Here is a 20,208-nt window from a genome sequence, read left to right on the forward strand (position 1 = left end):
GCTCAAACTCCTTGTTCTATTTCAGACCAAAAGATACTAAGGAGCTTCCTTAGATGATATCAAGGACTGGAAAAAAAGAAAAAAGATGGCTATAAGTGACAAAGCTTTGTAGCTAATTTAAGGGTATTAGAGGTTTTGCGCTTAAGATACAGCCTTGGCTGTCACTGTTTCATCTAGGTGTACAAGGGATGACAAAGTCTAAAACTCACTTAATGTTTAACTAGTTGTTCCCATGGACTTGGACGTGTGTTTGGAGCTTGTCCTTCCATAAAACAGCTTGGGGTGGACCCTGCTGAGCATGCTATCCTGCTAGGACACTGAGGTAGCTGGAACACTACTGGCTGTAGGAAGCCACCTGCTTCTGGAGCTGTAGGGACATGGCATCCCAGTGTCACCCATGTGTCACCTGGGCTTGCTGGTATGATGTGGCATAAGAAGTGGCAATGGACAACGTTGTTTGTTTATGTTGGAATGTAGAAGCTATGGTTTATCAGACTAGTCCTTTTCTCATCCTCTATTACAGACAGAGTGTCGTAATTATGTGCGCGTCTTGCAACAGCTGAATGATACTTTTCTCTACGTGTGTGGAACTAATGCATTTCAGCCAACATGTGATTACCTGGTAAGAAATGTACATGTGTTTTGACCCAGCAACAGCTGTAACTTAAAAGCAACTCAGATAGAAAATGAGTTAGTCTCCATTCCCAAAATTGTTGCATCTTCACTGCTGGCTGTATGGTTAGGAGCGTTTATTTCACTGTCCCATCATAATGGGAGAGTATGGAAATAAACGGTGCTGCTCCTTTTTCAGAGCACTTAATGAGTTACTGATTCATCTTGTCTAACTGCAGATTTACTTTTTCTTAGCTTTTATACTTCTTTATGCATTGTGCATTAGCATGAAACCAGTTACTGAAACTAAAATTACATTGTTTGCCACTTCCCATTACCAAATCTCCCTGAAATTTCTCAGATTCCTGTCTCTGCTTGTCTCTGCTCCTGGCTGTGCCTAAGACTTGTAGTGCTGAATCCTTCAAACTGAAGTCTTGGCACAAAATTAAAACTCCCTTTTCTCGCTGCTGACTCTTGTATCATTTTCCTTACTGCAGCTCTTAGTAATTCGAAAATTGAGAAATCCTGTAATTCTTTGTGTCTTTAGCTTCTAGTACCTTCATTACATAGTATAACTGATTACTTCCCCAGGACTGTGTCTACATTTCAGCTTTCTGATCCTCATTCTCTTGATTTGTAAGGGATTTATAAAGTAGCAGCCAAAGTGCTCTGTTGCTTTTTAAAGCGTAGTTGGATTACACCATATCTCACAAATTTAACGTCATCTCAGAAAGTTGCTTAATCCATCTCAGAAAGCCTTTTTGATTTCTAAGACTCTCTGTTTTTTTCAGGCTAATTGAATACTTACAAGTTCTTTCTGTGTATCAGTTAACTTGTCTGCCTTTCCTGCTGTCTAGCTTTTTTGGGTACTCTTTCTTGAGGTCTGTCTGGATTTAACTTTTCATCTTTTGCTCTTTTCTGCTTCCACCCTCACAAAATTACAGGAACACATTTCCTCTCTGTCTTTGGGACTTGATAAGATTTTCTGAAAACACATATGCCTTCTATAATTTCACACAAAATTCCTTTGATGCTGGAAGTTGATGATATAGCCCATTATTTAGTGTTTAGTTTTTAGCTAACTTTGCACAAGTTGAGTGGCTGAAAGAAAAAAGTGCTAACAGTTATTTTGTGATTTTCAACAGAATTTAATTTCATTTGAACTTGGAGGTAAAAATGAGGATGGTAAGGGCAGATGTCCATTTGATCCTGCTCAAAGCTACACATCTGTTATGGTTGGTAAGTTCAGACTTTGCATCCTGGTTCTTATGTTTAAAAATGTTCTATCTTTTCCACTGTCACTCTCACTGTAATTATCAAAACAGTAGCTTGCGTCTCTATTTTTTTGTCTTTATTGTGTATCTATATAGACGTTAAAATACTTACATAGTCACCCTAAGCATGTTCTTTAAAAGGAGAACTTCAAACTCATGGTTGTTTTGGAAGCAACTTCTAGAATACCAGTCTTCAAACTGTATTTCCAGATGTTAAACATACTTAGTCCAGATAGTCTAAATGTATTTAGACTGCCCTTGTAGTATCAATTACTGTAATTTCAGTAAATATAGCAAGTAGTATTGTTAGCTGTCCTGAAGGCATGCAGCAGAATAGGGAAGTGAGATACTTACTGCAAGTGTACTTACTGCATGGAAAGACACCACTGAATCTTAATTTGGGGAAGCCAGAATTTGTGGCTTTACCTGTGTGTCTCAAGATCAGAAGAGAGAAGCTCAATATAGCATGAAACAGGAAATGAGAACAATAGAACATGCTCCCTGCATTGTGCCTAAATTCGTACAAGTTGAATTTGAGTAATGGTGGCATAGAAAGAGAGGAAAATAATTCCAGACTTCTGATGCATTTAAGTAAATTTGCATGTTTTAACTTAAACTGTAGGTTTTCATGGTAAGTGTTAAGGTACCACAAAAACAACATTGACTTTTGTCAGTTCTCATGTTAGAGCAGTAGTAACAATAAACCCAAGTGTGGAAAAGTGTTAGGCTTGAGAATGATTGGCAGAAATGTAAACATAAAAGGCATGTGTAGGGCAATTCAGAGGAAATCCGTGTTTACCTTTTCTTGTGGGAAGTTAAAACATATATATAGACTTACAAAATATTTATGTACCCTTTATGGTATCCAGTCCATAAGTTCTAACATACTTGGTTTTGTGTTGAAGATGAGGAGCTTTATTCTGGGACTTCTTACAATTTCTTGGGAAGTGAACCTATTATTTCACGGCACTCTCATCAGAGCCCTCTGAGAACAGAGTATGCAATTCCTTGGCTTAATGGTAAGTGGGCATGAGAACTGGCTCAAACAAGTTACTTTTCCTTTTTCAACATCACACGTACAGGGTCTAAGTGTCTGACCCTGGGTAAGGAGTAATTGTCTGGTATCTCAAAGAGATGGATTTTGTTATACTGGCATACACTATGAGTGTGTGCCCTCATGCATGCCATCAAGAGACTTTATTTTGAAATTTCAGGATTTCTATCAGCATTGGTCATGAAAACAGCTTCCGAATATACACGCTTCAACTTGACATTAACAGTTTATCTCTTACCTGCTTGTTCATCTGTGCAATAATGCAGCTTAGTTATGATATGGTAAGGAATGGAATGGTTTTGGTCTTGAATTGGTTCTCAAATTGAGATGATCATGGTTCCTGATGCTTTTTAAGTACCTCAATTTCAAAATTCACTGAGTTTTGTGAATGCTCAGAGGTTTGAGGTTTTGTACCAAAAGGACCAAAGTCATGATCACTGTCCAAAAAGCACAGGATTCTGAGTTTTGTAATACGTATTGTAATGGCACTGTCATTCAGTGCTTCAGCTAATAGCTGAAATAGAGGAGAAGCAGGCAAGGGAAGGTTACCTCTCCAGGCCCATTAGAAAACCACATTTGAGTGTGAACTGAAGAGTGCTGAAGTAATGAGCTGTCAGATCATAGAGATCTCTCAGGTATCTTAGTGCTTTCACATAAGTTTTATGGGGCTTGGGTTTTTTTTCTGTTTCTGGTAGGTTTTTGGTGGTTTGGTGTTTTTTAGAAATCCTATTCATGTTATGAGCAGCAAACTGTGTAAGCAGGTCAGTGAGTGGAGAGGAGGGAAATGCAGTGTGGAGTTTGGGTGAGACACAGCTTCTGAGGGTCTTTGAGGGGATCAAGTTAGTAGTCACATATGTAATAGAAAATTCTTCTGTTTGTATCTGTAGAGCCCAACTTTGTTTTTGCTGATGTGATAAGAGCAGATCCAAACAGCGCAGATGGAGAAGACGACAAGATATACTTCTTTTTCACTGAGGTGTCTGTGGAGTATGAATTTGTTGGAAAATTGATGATACCAAGAATAGCTAGAGTATGCAAGGTGGGAGATAGTTCAGTTTACTTTATCTCTTAGAATCTTGTGTGTGCGTGTTAAAAAGCATTCATTATTGTGGACTTACTGCCAGGTAAATGGAGATGTTTGAGTTCAGGGAATCTTAATCAATGAGCAGTTCCAATCAGTTAATCAGAACTAAGAAAGCCTAATGGCTGCTTTGTAAATAAATACTTGATCTAATTTTGCACAGTTGTGAGATTTCAGTACATCTGAAGGTTCTGCTCTTCTCTGGGAGAAAACAAAACAACCATGACAAAACCCAGCAACAGAAAAAGTGTCGCCCCAGTTTTCTTTGTAATTTTTTTTAAACAAGTACAGCTCCCTGTGAAGAAGTGACTTTGGTTGGAGCTGAGCAGATAGGATATGTGTCAGGTGACTTTGAAGTAGCTGTGTGCAAGCGAAACTGTAGCTGTGTCCACAGCAAAATATTTCTTGACTGTGGTGTAGCCGATGGTACTTCTGTGAAGCTGCTACAGCTGCCAGAGCCTGAGGGGAAATGGTCACCAGCAGCCTGATTCTGTCACACTTGCTGTGCTTAAACCTCAGTGTGTTAAGCTGATTCAAGTACATCCTCAGAAGTGCTGGTTAAAAGTCTTGCTGATTAAAGTTTTTTTCAGTAGAAAATGTTTATTTAACAAAAACTTTTTCAGTGGAATGTATCAATTTCCTTTTTTTTTTCCAACAGGAAATTTATCTGGCTGTTTCATTTTTATGAGGTTGAAAGTTTTGACTTTACTGTTTTGTATTTAAACAGGGAAGTCAAAACATCAATAACAAGTTAGTGCCCTTAAGATTTCCATTAAACAAGGAGCTGGAGGCAGGTTTAGATGGGGCTTATTGTTGTGGCACTCTGTCCACTGACAGCTTGTGCACACTTTAAAAGGGGAGTATTGTGGAATATGAGAGCTTCATTTATTATATTATTATATATTTCAGACTGTTGTTTGAAATAGAAATCAGTGGCAGATTGCAAATCTGTAAGCATTTATACTTAACTGTTATAATAAATCTTGTAGATTTCCTTTAATACATTGCATACACCATTGGATAATGAATGGAAATATTAAGTGGAAATATTAATAGTGATGCAATTTGCCCTTTTATAAGAGAAGTATCAGAGCTACATCTCAAATATCAAATATGGTTTTTAAATGCAAAAAGGCTGCTAGTTCTCCTCACAAACACTTTTTTTTTTTTTTTTTTTAATATCATAAGAGGGACCAAGGAGGATTAAGGACCTTGCAGAAAAAATGGACTTCCTTTCTCAAGGCCAGACTGATTTGTACCATCCCTGATAAGAATTTAATTTTCAATGTTATCAATGATGTTTTTATTCTCAAATCTCCAACTTTGAAGGAACCAGTGATATATGGAGTCTTCACCCCGCAGCTGTAAGTGTGGTATAGCCTTTTCCTGGATAAATTCCTTTAATCTCAATTCGTTACTATAAGAAAATAGTAATTACTCCTATGTTTTGTTGGGGTTTTTTCCTAATTTCTTCCTGAACTTACAGGAATAATGTGGGGTTGTCAGCAGTGTGTGCGTACAATCTGTCTACTGTAGAAGAGGTTTTCTCAAAAGGAAAATACATGCAGAGTGCTACAGTAGAACAGTCTCACACAAAGTGGGTACGATACAATGGGGAAATTCCTAATCCTCGACCTGGTGCGGTAAGTTTCTGTAATCTTGGATCTGATGACTTTTTTAATGCTCAGTAGTGAACAGACTAGGCATTAGTTACTAGACATTAGTAACCTACTAATGATTCATTTGTTTGCCCTCACCTGGTTACTTCTTGTAAAAACTTTGCAGAAAAACACTCAAGTGTTCTGAACTTTTTATCTGGGAATCAAAGTCTTTGGGTTTTGGGTTTTTGAAATTTAGAATTAAGTTATTTTCTGGTTTTGTATTTCATTATTTCATTAATTATCTTCTCATTGGGAAATAGAACTCAGTTTACACTGGCAACATCATATACTTTTTAGTTCAGATGAAAAGAAATACAGCAACTGTTGCGTTGTCACAGTAGAATCAGCAGGTTTATCCAATGTAGTGCACTGCTTTGCAAACTCAAACTTTCCTAGTGCTGGGTCTCCTTCCAACTTTTCTTACTTCCTTACGTTCCTTACGATCATATTGTTGCTAGTGCTTAAAGAAGTGATGGTTAAAAGTACTGAAAATGCACGAGAGCACAGGAGGAATATTTTCCTAGAATATGTTTTGTACCAAAACAAAAACGTAGTCCAAAACTCAGGGGTTAGTACATCCCTGAAGCCAAAGTGCAGTGAGACCTGAGAACCTTCCTTGCTACAATGAGAATAGTGTACAGGTGTGGTTACTGGCCAAAATAATGTGGAGAAGAAAATGCATACAGCTGCTGTTAATTGTCTTTATTTTGTACAAGTAAATGATACAATTTGGTTGTCTTTTTTCCTTTTTCACCCCCTCCTTGTCCCCCCTTCTAGTGTATAAACAATGAAGCCAGAGCATCAAACTACATGAGTTCTCTGAATTTACCAGACAAAACATTGCAGTTTGTTAAAGATCATCCTCTGATGGATGACTCAGTGACCCCAATGGGAGACAGACCTCGGCTAGTAAAGCGAGATGTGAAGTACACACAGATTGTAGTTGACAGAGTCAGAGTACTCAATGGCACCATCTATGATGTTATGTTCATTGGTACAGGTGAGTTCTACAAAACACCTGTTTCTGGTGTTTTCACACCAGCTGATGTAAAAAGTAAGATGCCGCAGTAAGTGGACAATCTTAGGTGCTTTAAAAAAGTATCACGGGAAAAGAACTGCAAAGCTTCAACGAGTTCAGCAAAACCACACAATATAATCCCCAACTGGTCATTTTGTGTACCAAAATGTTATTTCTTGCTCAGAGGTCCTGATGATGGCAAGTTTAATGGTTGCCTTTGACACAGAGTCAAAGCTGAACAGCAAGCAAATTATTGAGACAACTTGTAGCAATTGTGCAGGCTTTTTTCCTGCCTTTTTATTTCAAGGATCTTACTTAAACATATTTCTCTGTTGTTTCAGATCGAGGAGCCCTGCACAAAGCTATCAGCTATGAAAATGGAATGCATATTATTGAAGAAACACAGCTTTTTCCAAATTTTGAACCAGTCCAAACTCTCGTGCTTTCATCCAAAACAGTAAGTGGTGTAAGCATCACAGCATTCATCTCATTTTGTTCTTTCACAAAACTTTTTTTTTTTACCACTTTTGCGGCCCTGTGACAAGAAACAATCACTGTGCATAGAGCCAAAGGCTGCATTTGTAACTCACCATGCTGCAGCAATCACGTATTGCCTGCTGTGTTTCAGTATGTTTGGTAGGTGGCAAGCTTCTGAAGCTATGTGGACATGGGGAAGGGCCAGGGGAGCACAGGTGTGCAGGTCTTCGCTTGGTTTGCATGTGCAAAAGCTGGAAACTGTAAAGTGATTTAAGATACCAGATTTCAGTAATGGAGTAATGTAAAAGACCTGACCCCTTGTGGCCACTGTAGATTTGTGAGGAAAAATCCCTGGGGTTAAGGTTAGAGGAGTGGTGTGTGGTTTTGAGGAAATACACCTAAGAAGAGAGAAAGTCTTCTAGCACAGAGACTCATAATTGTGTAGCTAATTGATTTCTGCCGTCCCAAATCTCACAGGCTCCTGCATGCTGGATGAGTTGTGAGAGCAGTCACGTTGCTGCATCTGTGGGTGAGGACCTCTGGTGAGGTCCTGTCTGCCCAGTGGGGCACCAGCTGCAGCTGAGTGGCACAAGACCTGCTGCAGGCTCCAAACCTGGCAGCTGTCGTGCACCATTCATCAGTTGCTTGGTTTAATCCTGGAGGGGTTTTGTGACAGTAGGAGGATAATCACTGTGTGTAGTTTGTTCATGAGTTGGGTTTCTGGCCCTAGTTACTCAAACCTTCAGATCCATGAATGTATCTGTCTATGCCTAAAGTCACTTGTAGCATCAGTGAGATTTTCTGGGTTTCATAAGGAATGAATGCCTCTTTTGAAGCATCTAGGAGTAATACCAGCCTTTAGTAGCTACACAGTGATCCATAAGTGCTCTGCAGCTTAGGGATTTAGGAATACTTTGAAACAGCTTTTATTTTTGTGTGATATTTAATAAAATGTTGCATGTCAACATGATCAGCTCAGTGGAACAAAGCTTTATGCCATAATTTTTACAAGCTCATCCTGCACACTTACTTATCCGTTCATGCTTATAATAGAAAGAAAGGACAGAGTATGTTTTTGCTAGACAAATGAAAATCAGGATTAAAACCATCTGTGCTTAGTTTTCCGTAAACGTGCTTGTATTATTTTTGTATGATACATCACACTAATCACACTTGTGTATGTGTAGATATACATTATTTTATTTGTATTTATTATTGTATTTATTAAGCAAATAAGTATTTGCTTAATGTGCAAAGAAAGTTTCAAATTACTTGCTTTGACAGGAAGTTTCAGACTTTTCCCTGTCATAAAAGACAGTGGTAGATAGCTCTTCTAATAAATATGCTAATACACATTTTTCTAATTGTGGGATCATTCCTACACTTCCTCAATTATGATTTGCCCATTTCAGGGGAGTGCAAAGAAAGAAATGGGCCTTAAGCCTGATACCAAAGACACATCATGTAGCAGTTTCAGCACACACTTGGTAGTGAAGACTAGTGTAGAAATACTGGTAGTGTAGAAAAATTGAATTTATTCGCTCTAGGTCCAGGCGCCGTATGCTCAGTTCCTCAAGGATATCCAGAAAGGGGACAGTAGAAGGCATGGCACAGAGACTGCATAGGGAATGCTCTGTCTTTTCACAGAGAAACTTCTCTCAGAGCTTGGAATTGAAATAAAACACTGCTTCCTGCATTGTCACAGTGGAGAGTAACAGTTTGTATCTTCTGCAAGGGAAAATCTCCATGTTGCAAGTATAGTTGTTGACGCATAAAACTAAACCCTGAAGTAATACTGCCCAGTACATTCCTGTAAAACCAGAGGTCCTTTTCAGTGATGAGAAGTGTGCCAGGTGCCAGAGCCATGGTAACTGTATCGTCACGGTACCATCCAAGCAGGGATTCCTGCTGCTTCCTAGCCTGAAAACGCAAGTCTCTGCCTCCACAGTCAGTGGCTACCGAAGTCCACCACTGAACTGTGATATATGTCATGGCATACCCACAGCAGTGGATGTACCACAGAAGGGTGATCATTACCCTGATGGTGGGCTTTAGACCTCTCTGGAGTCAGAGTCCTTTCTGAGTGTATTTTTTGCTAGTCTCTAGGTTCTTCCCATAGTGTGTGGAGGGTGGTGGGACAGAGTCAGATGAGCTTACAGTAGATTATCTTAACTCCTGCTTGACCGGAAGGTGTGTCTGGATTTTTTTTAAATGGTTTGCTCAGCTCGCTGCATGTTCCTTGAACTTTTGAGTGCATGAGCTGGGAAACAGGCCAAGACACTACAATCCATGCGCAGTGTTGCACTGTTGCAGCGTTACCCAGCAGGGCACTAGAGATGAGCAGTGCTTAGGGCACTGTGGAAATCTTGGAGCAGAATGGGAAACTTTCCCTAGGAAGTTGGATGTCTCCAACACTGTAGACTTCCTTCTGTGAGCACTGCATCACAGTCCAGCACTAATCTATGTCAAATATCAGGATGGAAGACTGCATTTCAACGTTCGTTTGACTGTCTTTCAAGCTGTATCTTCCAGCAGTACCAGCAGTTTCTTTTTTGATCCTGTTTTATCTCGCATTTTTTAGTGTCAAGAGTTTCCTTGAAGGTTCTTTGCACACTTTATATTCAAGAAGGATTCAAACTAATTTGTGCTTGGTCTTGCAGTTTCCTCTAGAGACTTCCTCATGATCATTGCATTAAAGAGACTGACGTGTTCCGAGTTCTCATGGAAGAATCTCCTTACATCCTTAGTTGAAAGAGCAGAGCATCAGTGAGCCCCAAAACCTAAATTCAGCCCTAAGATGCTCTGTCAGTTCTTTTCTTCAGGGTGTTTACGATGTCAAGACCAAATATCTGCACCTGAACGTGAGATTTTTGAAGAATATTTCTCTACTTTAAATCCTTCCTTGCATGTCCGCGCATCATTTTGTGACCATACTCATCCTGCTGGAGTCAAGCAGTCTCACTGCAGACACGACTCCGAGTACATTGCTGTGTACTGAGATTGGTATGGCTGCAGTACAAGAAGAGCCATTCTGTGCTTGGATCCAGCTTGTTTGCCTGACAGCTGCAGTGGGGTGCTGATAAACGTGCTCGGTGTTCTGCTCAGGGTGAAGCCAGCTCACTGCTGAGGTGGGGTGTGCCATTCATCTTCTTATGCAGAGCCTCTCAAAAGGAGTAGTGGGTCAGTCGCGGTGGTTTGGGACTGTAGCACAGGTCCATTTCTTGAGGCTTTGCTTGATAATACGGAAAGTTAGAGTCTACTTTTAGCCATTGTTTTCCCTGAGCTCTAAAGCAGATGAGTGAAATACGGCAGCTGCCTGCCTTTTATAATAAGGATGAGTGTGGTCTTTTCCTGCGGTGCTTAGAGTCAGACTCTGAGTCAAACTCAGGGGATTTGGGATCCCCAGCAGCAGTGGTTCAACAGCCATTCTGATTATATTCCCCTTCTCCTAGGTGTCTTGCCAGTGCTGTTTCCTTTGAATACTACCAGTGTTCTTCCATAAGAAGCATTTGGCTCTCATAAGGGGGATGCCGATGTGGCTGCAGAGACTGGCTGGCTGGAAAGCTGAAAGCAGTAGGGCTGCTTTGGGTTAACAGGAGCAGGTCCTGCGCAGAGCAAGCCTTGCCTCATAGAAGGATTATTGCATTCATATTTCTGGAAAAACTATGTGATAAAGTGTGAACAAACCTCTCTCCTGCCCTCATTAAAAGCTGCTCCCAGAGAGAAAGGGGCCCTGGCTCCCTCACAAATATCTGGTCCACACCTGGGTCCTGGGTCAACGATCCCAGATACCTTGCCTCACCACTATCCAGTTGCACACTTGTGCCCATAAGGTCCCAAACCCGAAGCAGCCAGGTGGTATAAGGCTCACGCCCCCTTCGCACAATGTCGTTTCGCATAGCACGGAGACTGTCGTGCGACAGGGACTCAGTGATGACTTCTGGCTCTGGCTCTCCTGCTGGTTGTGAGGGCCCTGGTTGCCCATCATCATTAACTGGTTGTACTGATTTGGTCTTAGACTTCCTCCTTTGCACAGAGGCGACTGCTGCTGGCTATGGTTGTCCTTGTGGTTCAGCTGAAGCCTGGACGGTTGTAACATCCGTGGGTTCCACTGCTGCACCATCGGACTCACCCTCTTTGGGGCAGGGAGAGGGTTTTTCACTAGCTGAGGAGGTGTATTCCCTCTGCACATCTCACACATCTCCTTCATTAGTGCCCCTACTAAGTCTGGGTGGTTCATTTCTGAGGTGGGCTGTGGGGCAGGATCCCTAGTCTCTGGAGCCATGTCAGGTTCTGGGGCAGCACCTCTCGTCTCTGGGGTGGTTGTCTGGGTAGTTACCCAAGTCAATCTCACCTTACCTCTGAGTGCTAAATAGAGTAGGCCTATCAGCACCACTTGGTTAATATCTAGAGGTAATGTAAACCCTTCCAATGCTGGTGGGATAGGTGCAAAGAACTGGTTGAAGGGTTGGGAGAAAACTTCCCCCGGTGTTACTGCCTCACGGAAGGTACCATTATTAACATAACCCCAAAAACATGCACTCAGTGTGAGATAGCCTTGTATCCATGTGCCCACCTTCCAGGGGAATTTAAAAATCCATTAATTCCTCACCTTATTTGACCCATAGTGCAAACTGGATAACAGTCATGGTACCCTTAGTTGTAGGACCCATGTTTAGATAAGGAGCTGCAAATGGGAGAAATATAGCCACGACCACCTGCCACCCGAACCAGGGTAAGCTAGCCCACATGGTGCTGCCTAATGAGGTTTCTCTATTCAGCACACAAAAATCAGGTTACCCAGGAATTGTTACTCGTTTTTCGCCCTTTTCTCTCAATGCCCTCGAACCGCACATTGGGCGCCAAGATCTGTCTTGGTTTGAAAAACAGGTGTCTGCTGAGGAAGGCAGGAGCCTGCCTTGGAATGGAAAATGTACCCCCCTTCCCTCTGAATTATTATAATTTTGAAGTTAAGGGGCTTTCAGGCAAAGATATGAGAAATAGGAATAATAGTTCCTTACTAGTATATATAACAAGGCAATAATACAGAAACCCTGGCTTAACCTGACAGTCAGCATACAACATGACGCCCTGCCAGGCAGGGTGGTGGTAGCAGTCTGATTAAGTGGTGGCTGCGGTCCTCTTTGAAGTGGTTCTGTTGAATTGGTGATCCTGTAGAAGGGTCTGGTCTTCCTCTGAAGGTCCAGTGGTGGTTATGTAGCTCTTGTCCTCTGGGAATTCTGTAGGTAAGGGCTGCCTGTGGCCTTCCAAACCTCAGATTATATCCAGGTAGGAACGCTTGGTTCCTCCCCCTGGGCGGAGCATCTCACAATGGGATGATGTAATTTTATGAGTCATGCAGTGAGCCTAGATGGCTCATTAACAGAAGATACCTCTCTGGAAGGAGTTATCAGGGATCTGTCACAGAAGAGAGAAAGAACACTGCCCTACCTGGTTTTAGCAGATGGTGATAGAATACATACTTTTGGTTACATCTTACATTGTAACCTAAGACGTAAAGTCATAGTTAGACATGATTACTTTCCACATACCTGTTTCAGCTTTTTGTTGTCTTTTTGCACTTTCAGCGCTGCTGCAATATTTCCAAGATAACTGTCTAGAAATAAAAGCTAATCAAATGCTTATTCTCCTCAGGCACCACTTTTTACAAAATGCCTGTATGTATGCACTTTTTAATAATATTTAAATTGTTCAATGAATTGGATTGTTTGGGTTTGAGAAAGTGATTGGCTGTGATTTTTTTTGTTGTGCTTTGTTTTCTTTAGGGCAGAAGATACCTCTTTGCTGGTTCAAATTCTGGTGTGGTGCAGTCTCCAGTGGCATTCTGTGACAAGTACACCACTTGTGTTGACTGTGTTTTAGCAAGGGATCCTTACTGTGCTTGGAAACCCCTTGAAGCTTCCTGCATTGATATTTTTAAAGAAGGTGAAATGGAAAGGTAATAGTATCCTTTGGTTACCTTACAGTTACAATCAGTATTTAATCAGTCTTACTGATGATTGGAATTTTAAAAATTGAATGTTTTCAGATACAGACTTTTTCCTATCCATTTATGTCTGTTAGTTCTGTTTAGATGAGTCCTATTTAGTACAAAAGGATGGACAGACTTTAGGAAACAAGATTTGAAGTTGTAATGGTTGGACTTCCTTTTACAGGAGCTGGATTCAAAACATAGGTGGAGATGCATCTTCTTGTTCTGGTGAGTTAGTCTTTGAAGAGCTCTGTCATATGTCTAGGTGGAGTGGTGAAAGAGTTCTGTTTATTTCAGCTTTTATTTTGTGATTATCTGGACATTGATTTGCATTTAAATAGGTATGGGATTCTGCTTTGAATGTTTGAGCATTTATACAACCTGCATGTTGTCTTAAAAACTGTCTGTGTTTGTATGCATTTCAGTATGCAGTGCACAACCCCCTGAAATGAATGGGGGCACCTCAACAGTGACTTGTGAATGAAAGCAATACCAGAAGTACTTCTAATGCAGAGGCCTCTGTCTCTTTGATGCAGCATTTGACATTCTACTGTGAGCTTTGACAAGTGCTTGGTTATTGCTGCTAGATCAGATTAAATGATTCTATAAAAAAAGCTGGGTTTATGGTGAGAGGGGAGGGGGAACTCAGAACATGATACAGAGCAGCTGAAGTACCTTCCACAGTGCTTTAACCAAGTAACCACAGGTCCTTTCTTTATAGTATGTCCTGCTGCCACCAGATCAAGGAGATCGTAAAGAGGAGTACAGTTACAGGAGATTTGAGCTGCAGTAAAAAAAGCTCTTAAGAGTTTGATGTACTCACTTTTTATTTCTAATCCTAGCAAACTCTGGACTGCTATGAGAGCTTTGCCTGTTTTTTTTTTTTGTTAACTTACAGGGTGGCATTGTGGGTGTGCCCTAAGTGCAACTAATCTTTTTTTTCAGAAGAGAGTTCCTAATTCAGTTTCCTCTTGGATATTTTGTAGTTGCTGGTTTACTTAAAATGCACTGATTGGATATAAAATGAGACTAAGTACAGTATCTTTCCCAAACAATGACTTGTCTCAGGTGTACTCTCAGTTGTGGGTCACTGAGGTCTCACTTGTCTAGAAGTGGAGGCTGTCTTAGAGTTGAGGTGTCCTATCTCTTAGTTTGTGTTGATGTTTCACGTGCAGCTTGGTATTCCACTGAGATCCTTGCATGCTGTCCACCTGGTCTTGTGAGGTGAATGCCATAATCTTCATGCTTCCAGTAAGACTGTAACACAGTCTGGTGAAGCTGTACAGATTAGAACAAACTGGAATCATTGCTGATACTCTGCACGTTTATTTTGATGTTCCAGATAAAGTAAGAGAGAATCCCCTACAGCATACATTCAAGCATGGGAGCACAGCAGAACTCAAGTGTTCTCAAAAGTCCAATCTGGCACAGGTAGTTTGGAAGTTCAAAGATGATGTGCTGAGAGTGGAGAGTCCCAAGTACCGTCTGCTGGAAAAGGCACTGCTCATCTTCAATTTATCAGAAGGAGACAGTGGTGTTTACCAATGTTTGTCAGAAGAAAAAGTGAAAAACAAGAAATTTTCTCAAGTGCTGGCTAAGCATGTTTTGGAACTGAAAAAAATGCAGCATACCACAGTGGGCCCCACTGTGACAGCCGCACCAACAGAAGGTAATAGTGATGTGCCAAAAGTATCAGCTGTATCAACCGAGGGGTCCACTGCTCACATCTCGACCACTCACATGGTACCAGTAACGACAGCAAGGATATTATCAAAGCCCATTGGCCCTGTCCTAACAAGTGTAGCCTCCAGCACAGAGCTCTTCAATTCAATTCCTGATGCAGTCCCGGAAAAGACAATGTTCCTCAAGTCAAATGATAACTTCCTGTTGATGTTCCTCTTCCTCTTCTTTTTCATCCTCTTTTTGTGCCTGCTCTCCTACAACTGTTACAAAGGCTACTTGCCAGGGCAGTGCTTGAAGTTTCGCTCTGTGATGCTGCTCGGTAAGAAGAAGACGAAGTCAGATTTTTCTGATTGTGAGCAAAGTGTGAAAGAGACGCTGGTGGAGCAGGGCAGTGTCAGCCACCAGAGTGGGGAACAGCCCAAGCCTGCGCACGACACCGGCTACGAGACCGAGCCCGACTGTGGGAACAGCCAGCTGCAGGCAGGGGACTCGCAGGCATCCCGCGAGGCCAGGGACAAGCCCTTCGATGTCAAGTGCGAGCTCAAGTATGCTGACTCGGATGTGGAGGGGGAGTGAAGGCCCCGTTGTCCCTCTCAGTGGCGGAAGTGAGCTGTGGTCCTGCGGCTGGCTATTTGAGCACGGAGAGCCTGGGTGTGACAGCTAAGCCATAGCAGGGGTTACATGCTTAAGCTGTACAGCAAGCCAATTTTCATTCAGATCTCAACAGATTAGAGAAGTGGTGTACTTGTCTGGAGACCGTAGCATCTTGTGTTGTACTGTGGTTTTTTCTATTTTTTTTTCAAATGGCCAGTTTCAGATCACCACTTGTTTATTCCCAGTTTTCCCCTCCAGTGAGTGCTTTGCTCTAGTAAAGCTACTTGCTTGTTCTTTGGCCATATTCTTCAATAGAGTGTAAAAGTAACTTTATAATTCAGTTGGCTTTAAAAAGTACTTCAGTCTACACATATTTTTAGTTGCCATTAAAAAAAGATCTAGTTTCATTTTAATTCCAAATTGGAAATTGAGTTTAGTTTATCAGATTGGTAAATTATAGACTTTTGTCCGGATTGGGACATTTTTTTTCTTTGCTCCTAGTGATTGTTTTTAGTTTTATGCTTTCTGTTTTGGCACACTAGATCTCTTTAGTTGGTTAAAGTTAATTTTTTTAACTGCTCTGTAAGTATCTTAGATTTTAAGGTATAATGGGGATAGCATTGCCTTGATTTATGTAAGACTCAGGGATAATCTTGTTTAAAGGCTTTTTTCTTTGCTGCTTTCTAGAAATGTAGGTACTACAATATCAGTTCAAAACATGGAGTAAGTGGGGAATGGGGAAGGAGGAAACAAATGCTTTTCTTTTTTTTTTTCCTCCCCCCACCAGCCAGCCAGCTGGACATAGTCACATTTTATTTTCTATACAAAACTGGATTTTTTTTTTTTTTCTTTAGTTTATAGAACAGTACAGGCAAGCAACTGTCAGTTAGCAGTGACATGGAAAGAGATTTCTTGCATTGTGGAAGCAAAACAGGAATCAAGAAGAATTAACTCCAACAATTCAGCTAGTGACTTGCTGGAATGGACTGTTAGGACACAGCCTGATGAGAAAACATTGCTGATTTTTTTCTTCTTTTCAGATTCAGAAATAACTCAGCTTCTTTTTGTGACAAATACTTGCAGCGTCACCCTTTCTGGATGATACCTTCACTCTCCTATGCAACTGGAGACTTGAAACTGGAGCTGCTTAAACAATCAGTCCTTTGAACTGTTTATGTGAATCATGCCTGCTAACGTGAAAGTGTGCATTTGTTCTCAGCCTGGTTCACAGCAGCACTGTTTGTCTGTAAAAGCATTTTGTGTGCAGTACAGTCCTGAAGAATTGTTCCTCTCACTGCTTCTTTCTGTAAATATTGCTAGAAGTAGAATACATTTTAACAGTAAATAGCAGTATGCCTGGGCTGCTTTTCTGTGTTGAACCTTCATGCAAACATAATTTAGAACATCTTAGTGTAAACGGTTTATATTTTATAAGATTCAGTTTGGTTTTATTTTTCTATTTTTAATTATGTACATATAACAGAATAAATATTAAAATAAATTGTATTACATCTTGGCTTTTCTGAAACGTGACACAATGACAGTGCTTTCCATTTGGCAAGCACTGATGTTCCTTCAGATTTCCTTTGGGGGGAATGTAAAAACTTTTTGTAATTAATTTGAAGCAGCCTCTCAGCTTCAGTTGTATGGGTTATATATAACCCAGGGTGGGGAGATGGGAAGGATGGGAGAAAAACAACGTGGGTGAAGGAGGGAAGTGCTCTTCTCTAGGGGTCTAGGGACACTTCGTCTTACTACCTTTCTAAAACTCACTTGTCTTTTTGCATTATTTCTTCATTGTGTGATGTATTTCTTGCAACTTTTTTCCTTAGTACCCTTTTACTTTCTTTTCTGTCCTCTTCTGTCACACAGCCTCATCTCCTATACCTTTCCCTCCTACTGGTACCTCCTTTTTGTCCTGTGTGGGAAGTGATTCACCTCCTTCACCCACCAGTACCCAGCCTGATGTTTGGTCTAGCAAAGACCCCGTAAAGGTCATGTTGTTGCCACCTTTCCTAAGTGACCAGGCACAGCATGTTAGTATCCGGGGACCCTTCCACCTCTTCTGCCAAGCCACAGGTAAGTTGGAGGACCCCTGTATAAGCCAGCACTTTCTGCATTAAAGGTTTAGCTGTGTCACTGTGTACTGTGTAAGTTTTACTTTTCTGATGTTTGGGTGGGGGGGAACAAGAGCAGAGATGGTATCAGGATGCCAACATGCTCTTACCAACAGTGAGTCACTGCGAGTATTGTTTTGTATAATGGAGGCTCTGATTCAGCAATGCACTTTAGTATGTTAATAGGTAACTGATTTTATTAGGCTCACTTGCATGCTGAAGGAATTCAGTGAATCAGGATTGCACATGGATGTCTAGCAGGTAGATATTTCCATTGTCAGTGTGTATGCAGTTTGAAAATCACACTTTTATTGGATTTGAACTTAGCATATTTTCTGGACCAGGTCATTCTTTTTTCATGTTATTTCAAATGGTGAAGTACATACAGTAATAACAACTTCCATTTTATGACAGATAAATTATATGAGGTGTACAGGAGGACAAAGCTGTTTTTTCCATAGCAATTCAACATTTTTTTCAAGGTTTTTTTTAGATTGTTACAAATTACGGTTTGTAATTGCTGTTTTAAACTAAGTGTGGTTTAATGGATCTAAACGGGTCTTCATATGTAACCTTATTCTTTAAAAGAAGAAATTACACTAATTGAATAATTATAAAAAGTAGTGTTGTTCCATATTTGTGTCCATTAGTGTTATATGGAATCAGATCAAAATGCATAAATCTTTATAAGCATAGATCTTAATAAAGGCACTGTTTGTATTTCCATGGCTAAAAGGAACAACAGTGGGATGAAGGTTCTTTGATAGAATAGAATCATTTAGATTGGAAAACACTTTTCAGCAGTAATTCGTTCACTTTTGCCATAGGCAATTCAGAAACTTCATTGTCCACCATGGGAAAAAAAAGTTACAGTAGCACAAAAGATTTAAACAGTTCGATAATCATACTACAGATCTGGACTTTATTTTTAAATTGCTTTTTTTCATCCAGCAGTGTCCATCTTAACATGATGCTGATGCTGTCCTTAAAAATTGTATTTGCCTTGGTAGTGAACTTAAGAAGGAAGGTGCAGTGTCCTAAAGTCAGCTTGTGGACTTCAGTCGTCAGGAGGTGTAGGGGTGAATAGTGTGAGAAGCTAACAACACCTGACATCCAAGGGATGCAGTAATGGCACAGGTGGGGCCAAGGTGACCCAGCTGTGGAAGCACTTCCAATGCCTCTCAAAGCAGGGAAGGACTGGACTTTGTGTCATGGATGGAGGTTTTGCTCCCTTTGGGAAACAAGGCAATTGGCTGACATCACACTCGTCTTACCCAAGATTACAACTTTAGTCTCTTGAGTTAAAAACCAAACAAACCAGCAAATGTAAACCATCACACTGAACTGGTGCAGATATTTTGCATCTTTCTGGGTCCTGCATGTGGGGATATATGAATTCATCCTGGGTGGGGGTTGGCTAAGCAATTGCTTTTGCAAGGAAGGTCTCTGCTTGGATTTGTTCAGATTTGTTCAGTGTCTGTTGATATTTCTTTGTATTAACATAGCTGTAATGGAACTTTATTCTGCTCAGCTATGACTATCAGGTAAAACGTGTTTGCAAGGAGCAACAGGGTTAAATGAGACAGGCAGAGAGTTAAATGTTGTGCCTTGTCTGCAAAAAGGATATGGCATCAGTAAATGTATGATGCAAATACATAGATTGCCACATCATCCAGTCAAAAACCTCAAGCTTATTTTTAATTAAGTTTCTAACTTAATTGTTATTTTATCAGAATTGCTGAATCTCTTCCTTTTTTTAATTGTAAATATCTGTTTCAAGCTGTCTGGAAACTCGGCAGCAGTTGGTGAGTTCTTTTGCTCATCTCTTACTCATCCCACGTGTTTTAACCTGAAAGCTTGCCTAAGGATAACACTTTACAACTTTGTAACTGGCTCATTTCCATAAGGTAAAGTGGATACAGCACAAACAGCACTTGTGGTAAACTGGTACATTTTTTCTGAAATATAAATTTTTTCAAGCATGGAGTCCTCCTGCCCTTCTGGAAAAGGAGGGAATAAATCTCCCTTCACAAATTTCTTCCCAGTTTGTCTCTCTCTAGTCCCCCAAAGAGTCTCACATTTCTGCAGAGACCTGTCTGCTGTGTGTGCATGGGCAAACATTACGTTTCCTATGTACTTTTTCTAATAGAACTTTACTCTCCCATTACAGAATTTTAAAATCTTTGCAGGCAGTTGAGGCAAGCTTCAAATAAATTGAACAAAATACTATACCATCTAGTTCAGGGGAGAGACAGTGAGTTGATGATGTATGCACCTGCTGTATAATTTCTCTGGTGTGCTCTGTTGAAATATAGTAGGAACAGGCATTTTCTAGAGTTTTGGTTCTGCTCGGAGATGTTTTACTGGCACCTCCTCCCTCAGCTTTGGAGTAGTATCTCCATGTCGATAACTTCACAGACCAATGACATAGCTAAACTACACTGAGTGTGCTGTGCAACAGTGTAAATACTTCTATGATCAGAAATGCTGCAAAACACTGTGCTTTACCTGCAGATTGAGACTCTCTGTCCATGGTGTCAGGATGACTCCCTCCCTTAGTTTGTCTGCAGCTGGAGATTTTACATACTGGATTATTTCCAGTTTTGGTAAAAAAACCCAGGAGTGTGACCATAAAAGCTCTGTGA

General features: G+C 40.7%; 1 protein-coding gene across 24 annotated transcripts in view; it reads left to right on the forward strand.

Annotated features, from left to right (window-relative positions):
- SEMA4D (semaphorin 4D) overlaps positions 1 to 20,208 on the forward strand; it is a 100,651-nt gene that overhangs the window by 67,906 nt on the left and 12,537 nt on the right. For 15 of the 24 annotated variants that reach the window (XM_032096508.1, XM_032096510.1, XM_032096511.1 and 12 more), the window contains 11 exons: positions 524 to 622; positions 1,758 to 1,851; positions 2,792 to 2,905; positions 3,828 to 3,979; positions 5,210 to 5,385; positions 5,508 to 5,664; positions 6,460 to 6,682; positions 7,042 to 7,166; positions 12,964 to 13,136; positions 13,354 to 13,397; positions 14,512 to 16,981. In XM_032096508.1, coding sequence (XP_031952399.1) covers positions 524 to 622; positions 1,758 to 1,851; positions 2,792 to 2,905; positions 3,828 to 3,979; positions 5,210 to 5,385; positions 5,508 to 5,664; positions 6,460 to 6,682; positions 7,042 to 7,166; positions 12,964 to 13,136; positions 13,354 to 13,397; positions 14,512 to 15,428 — 2,274 coding nt within the window. In that variant the 3' untranslated portion in view covers positions 15,429 to 16,981. Of the gene's footprint in view, positions 1 to 523; positions 623 to 1,757; positions 1,852 to 2,791; positions 2,906 to 3,827; positions 3,980 to 5,209; positions 5,386 to 5,507; positions 5,665 to 6,459; positions 6,683 to 7,041; positions 7,167 to 12,963; positions 13,137 to 13,353; positions 13,398 to 14,511; positions 16,982 to 17,318; positions 17,526 to 19,343; positions 19,369 to 20,208 lie in introns of those variants that run through there. The other 9 variants (XM_032096523.1, XM_032096525.1, XM_032096530.1 and 6 more) reach the window with 5 other exon arrangements.

Source organism: Corvus moneduloides, chromosome Z (genome assembly GCF_009650955.1).
Source record: "Corvus moneduloides isolate bCorMon1 chromosome Z, bCorMon1.pri, whole genome shotgun sequence".
Taxonomy (NCBI): domain Eukaryota; kingdom Metazoa; phylum Chordata; class Aves; order Passeriformes; family Corvidae; genus Corvus; species Corvus moneduloides.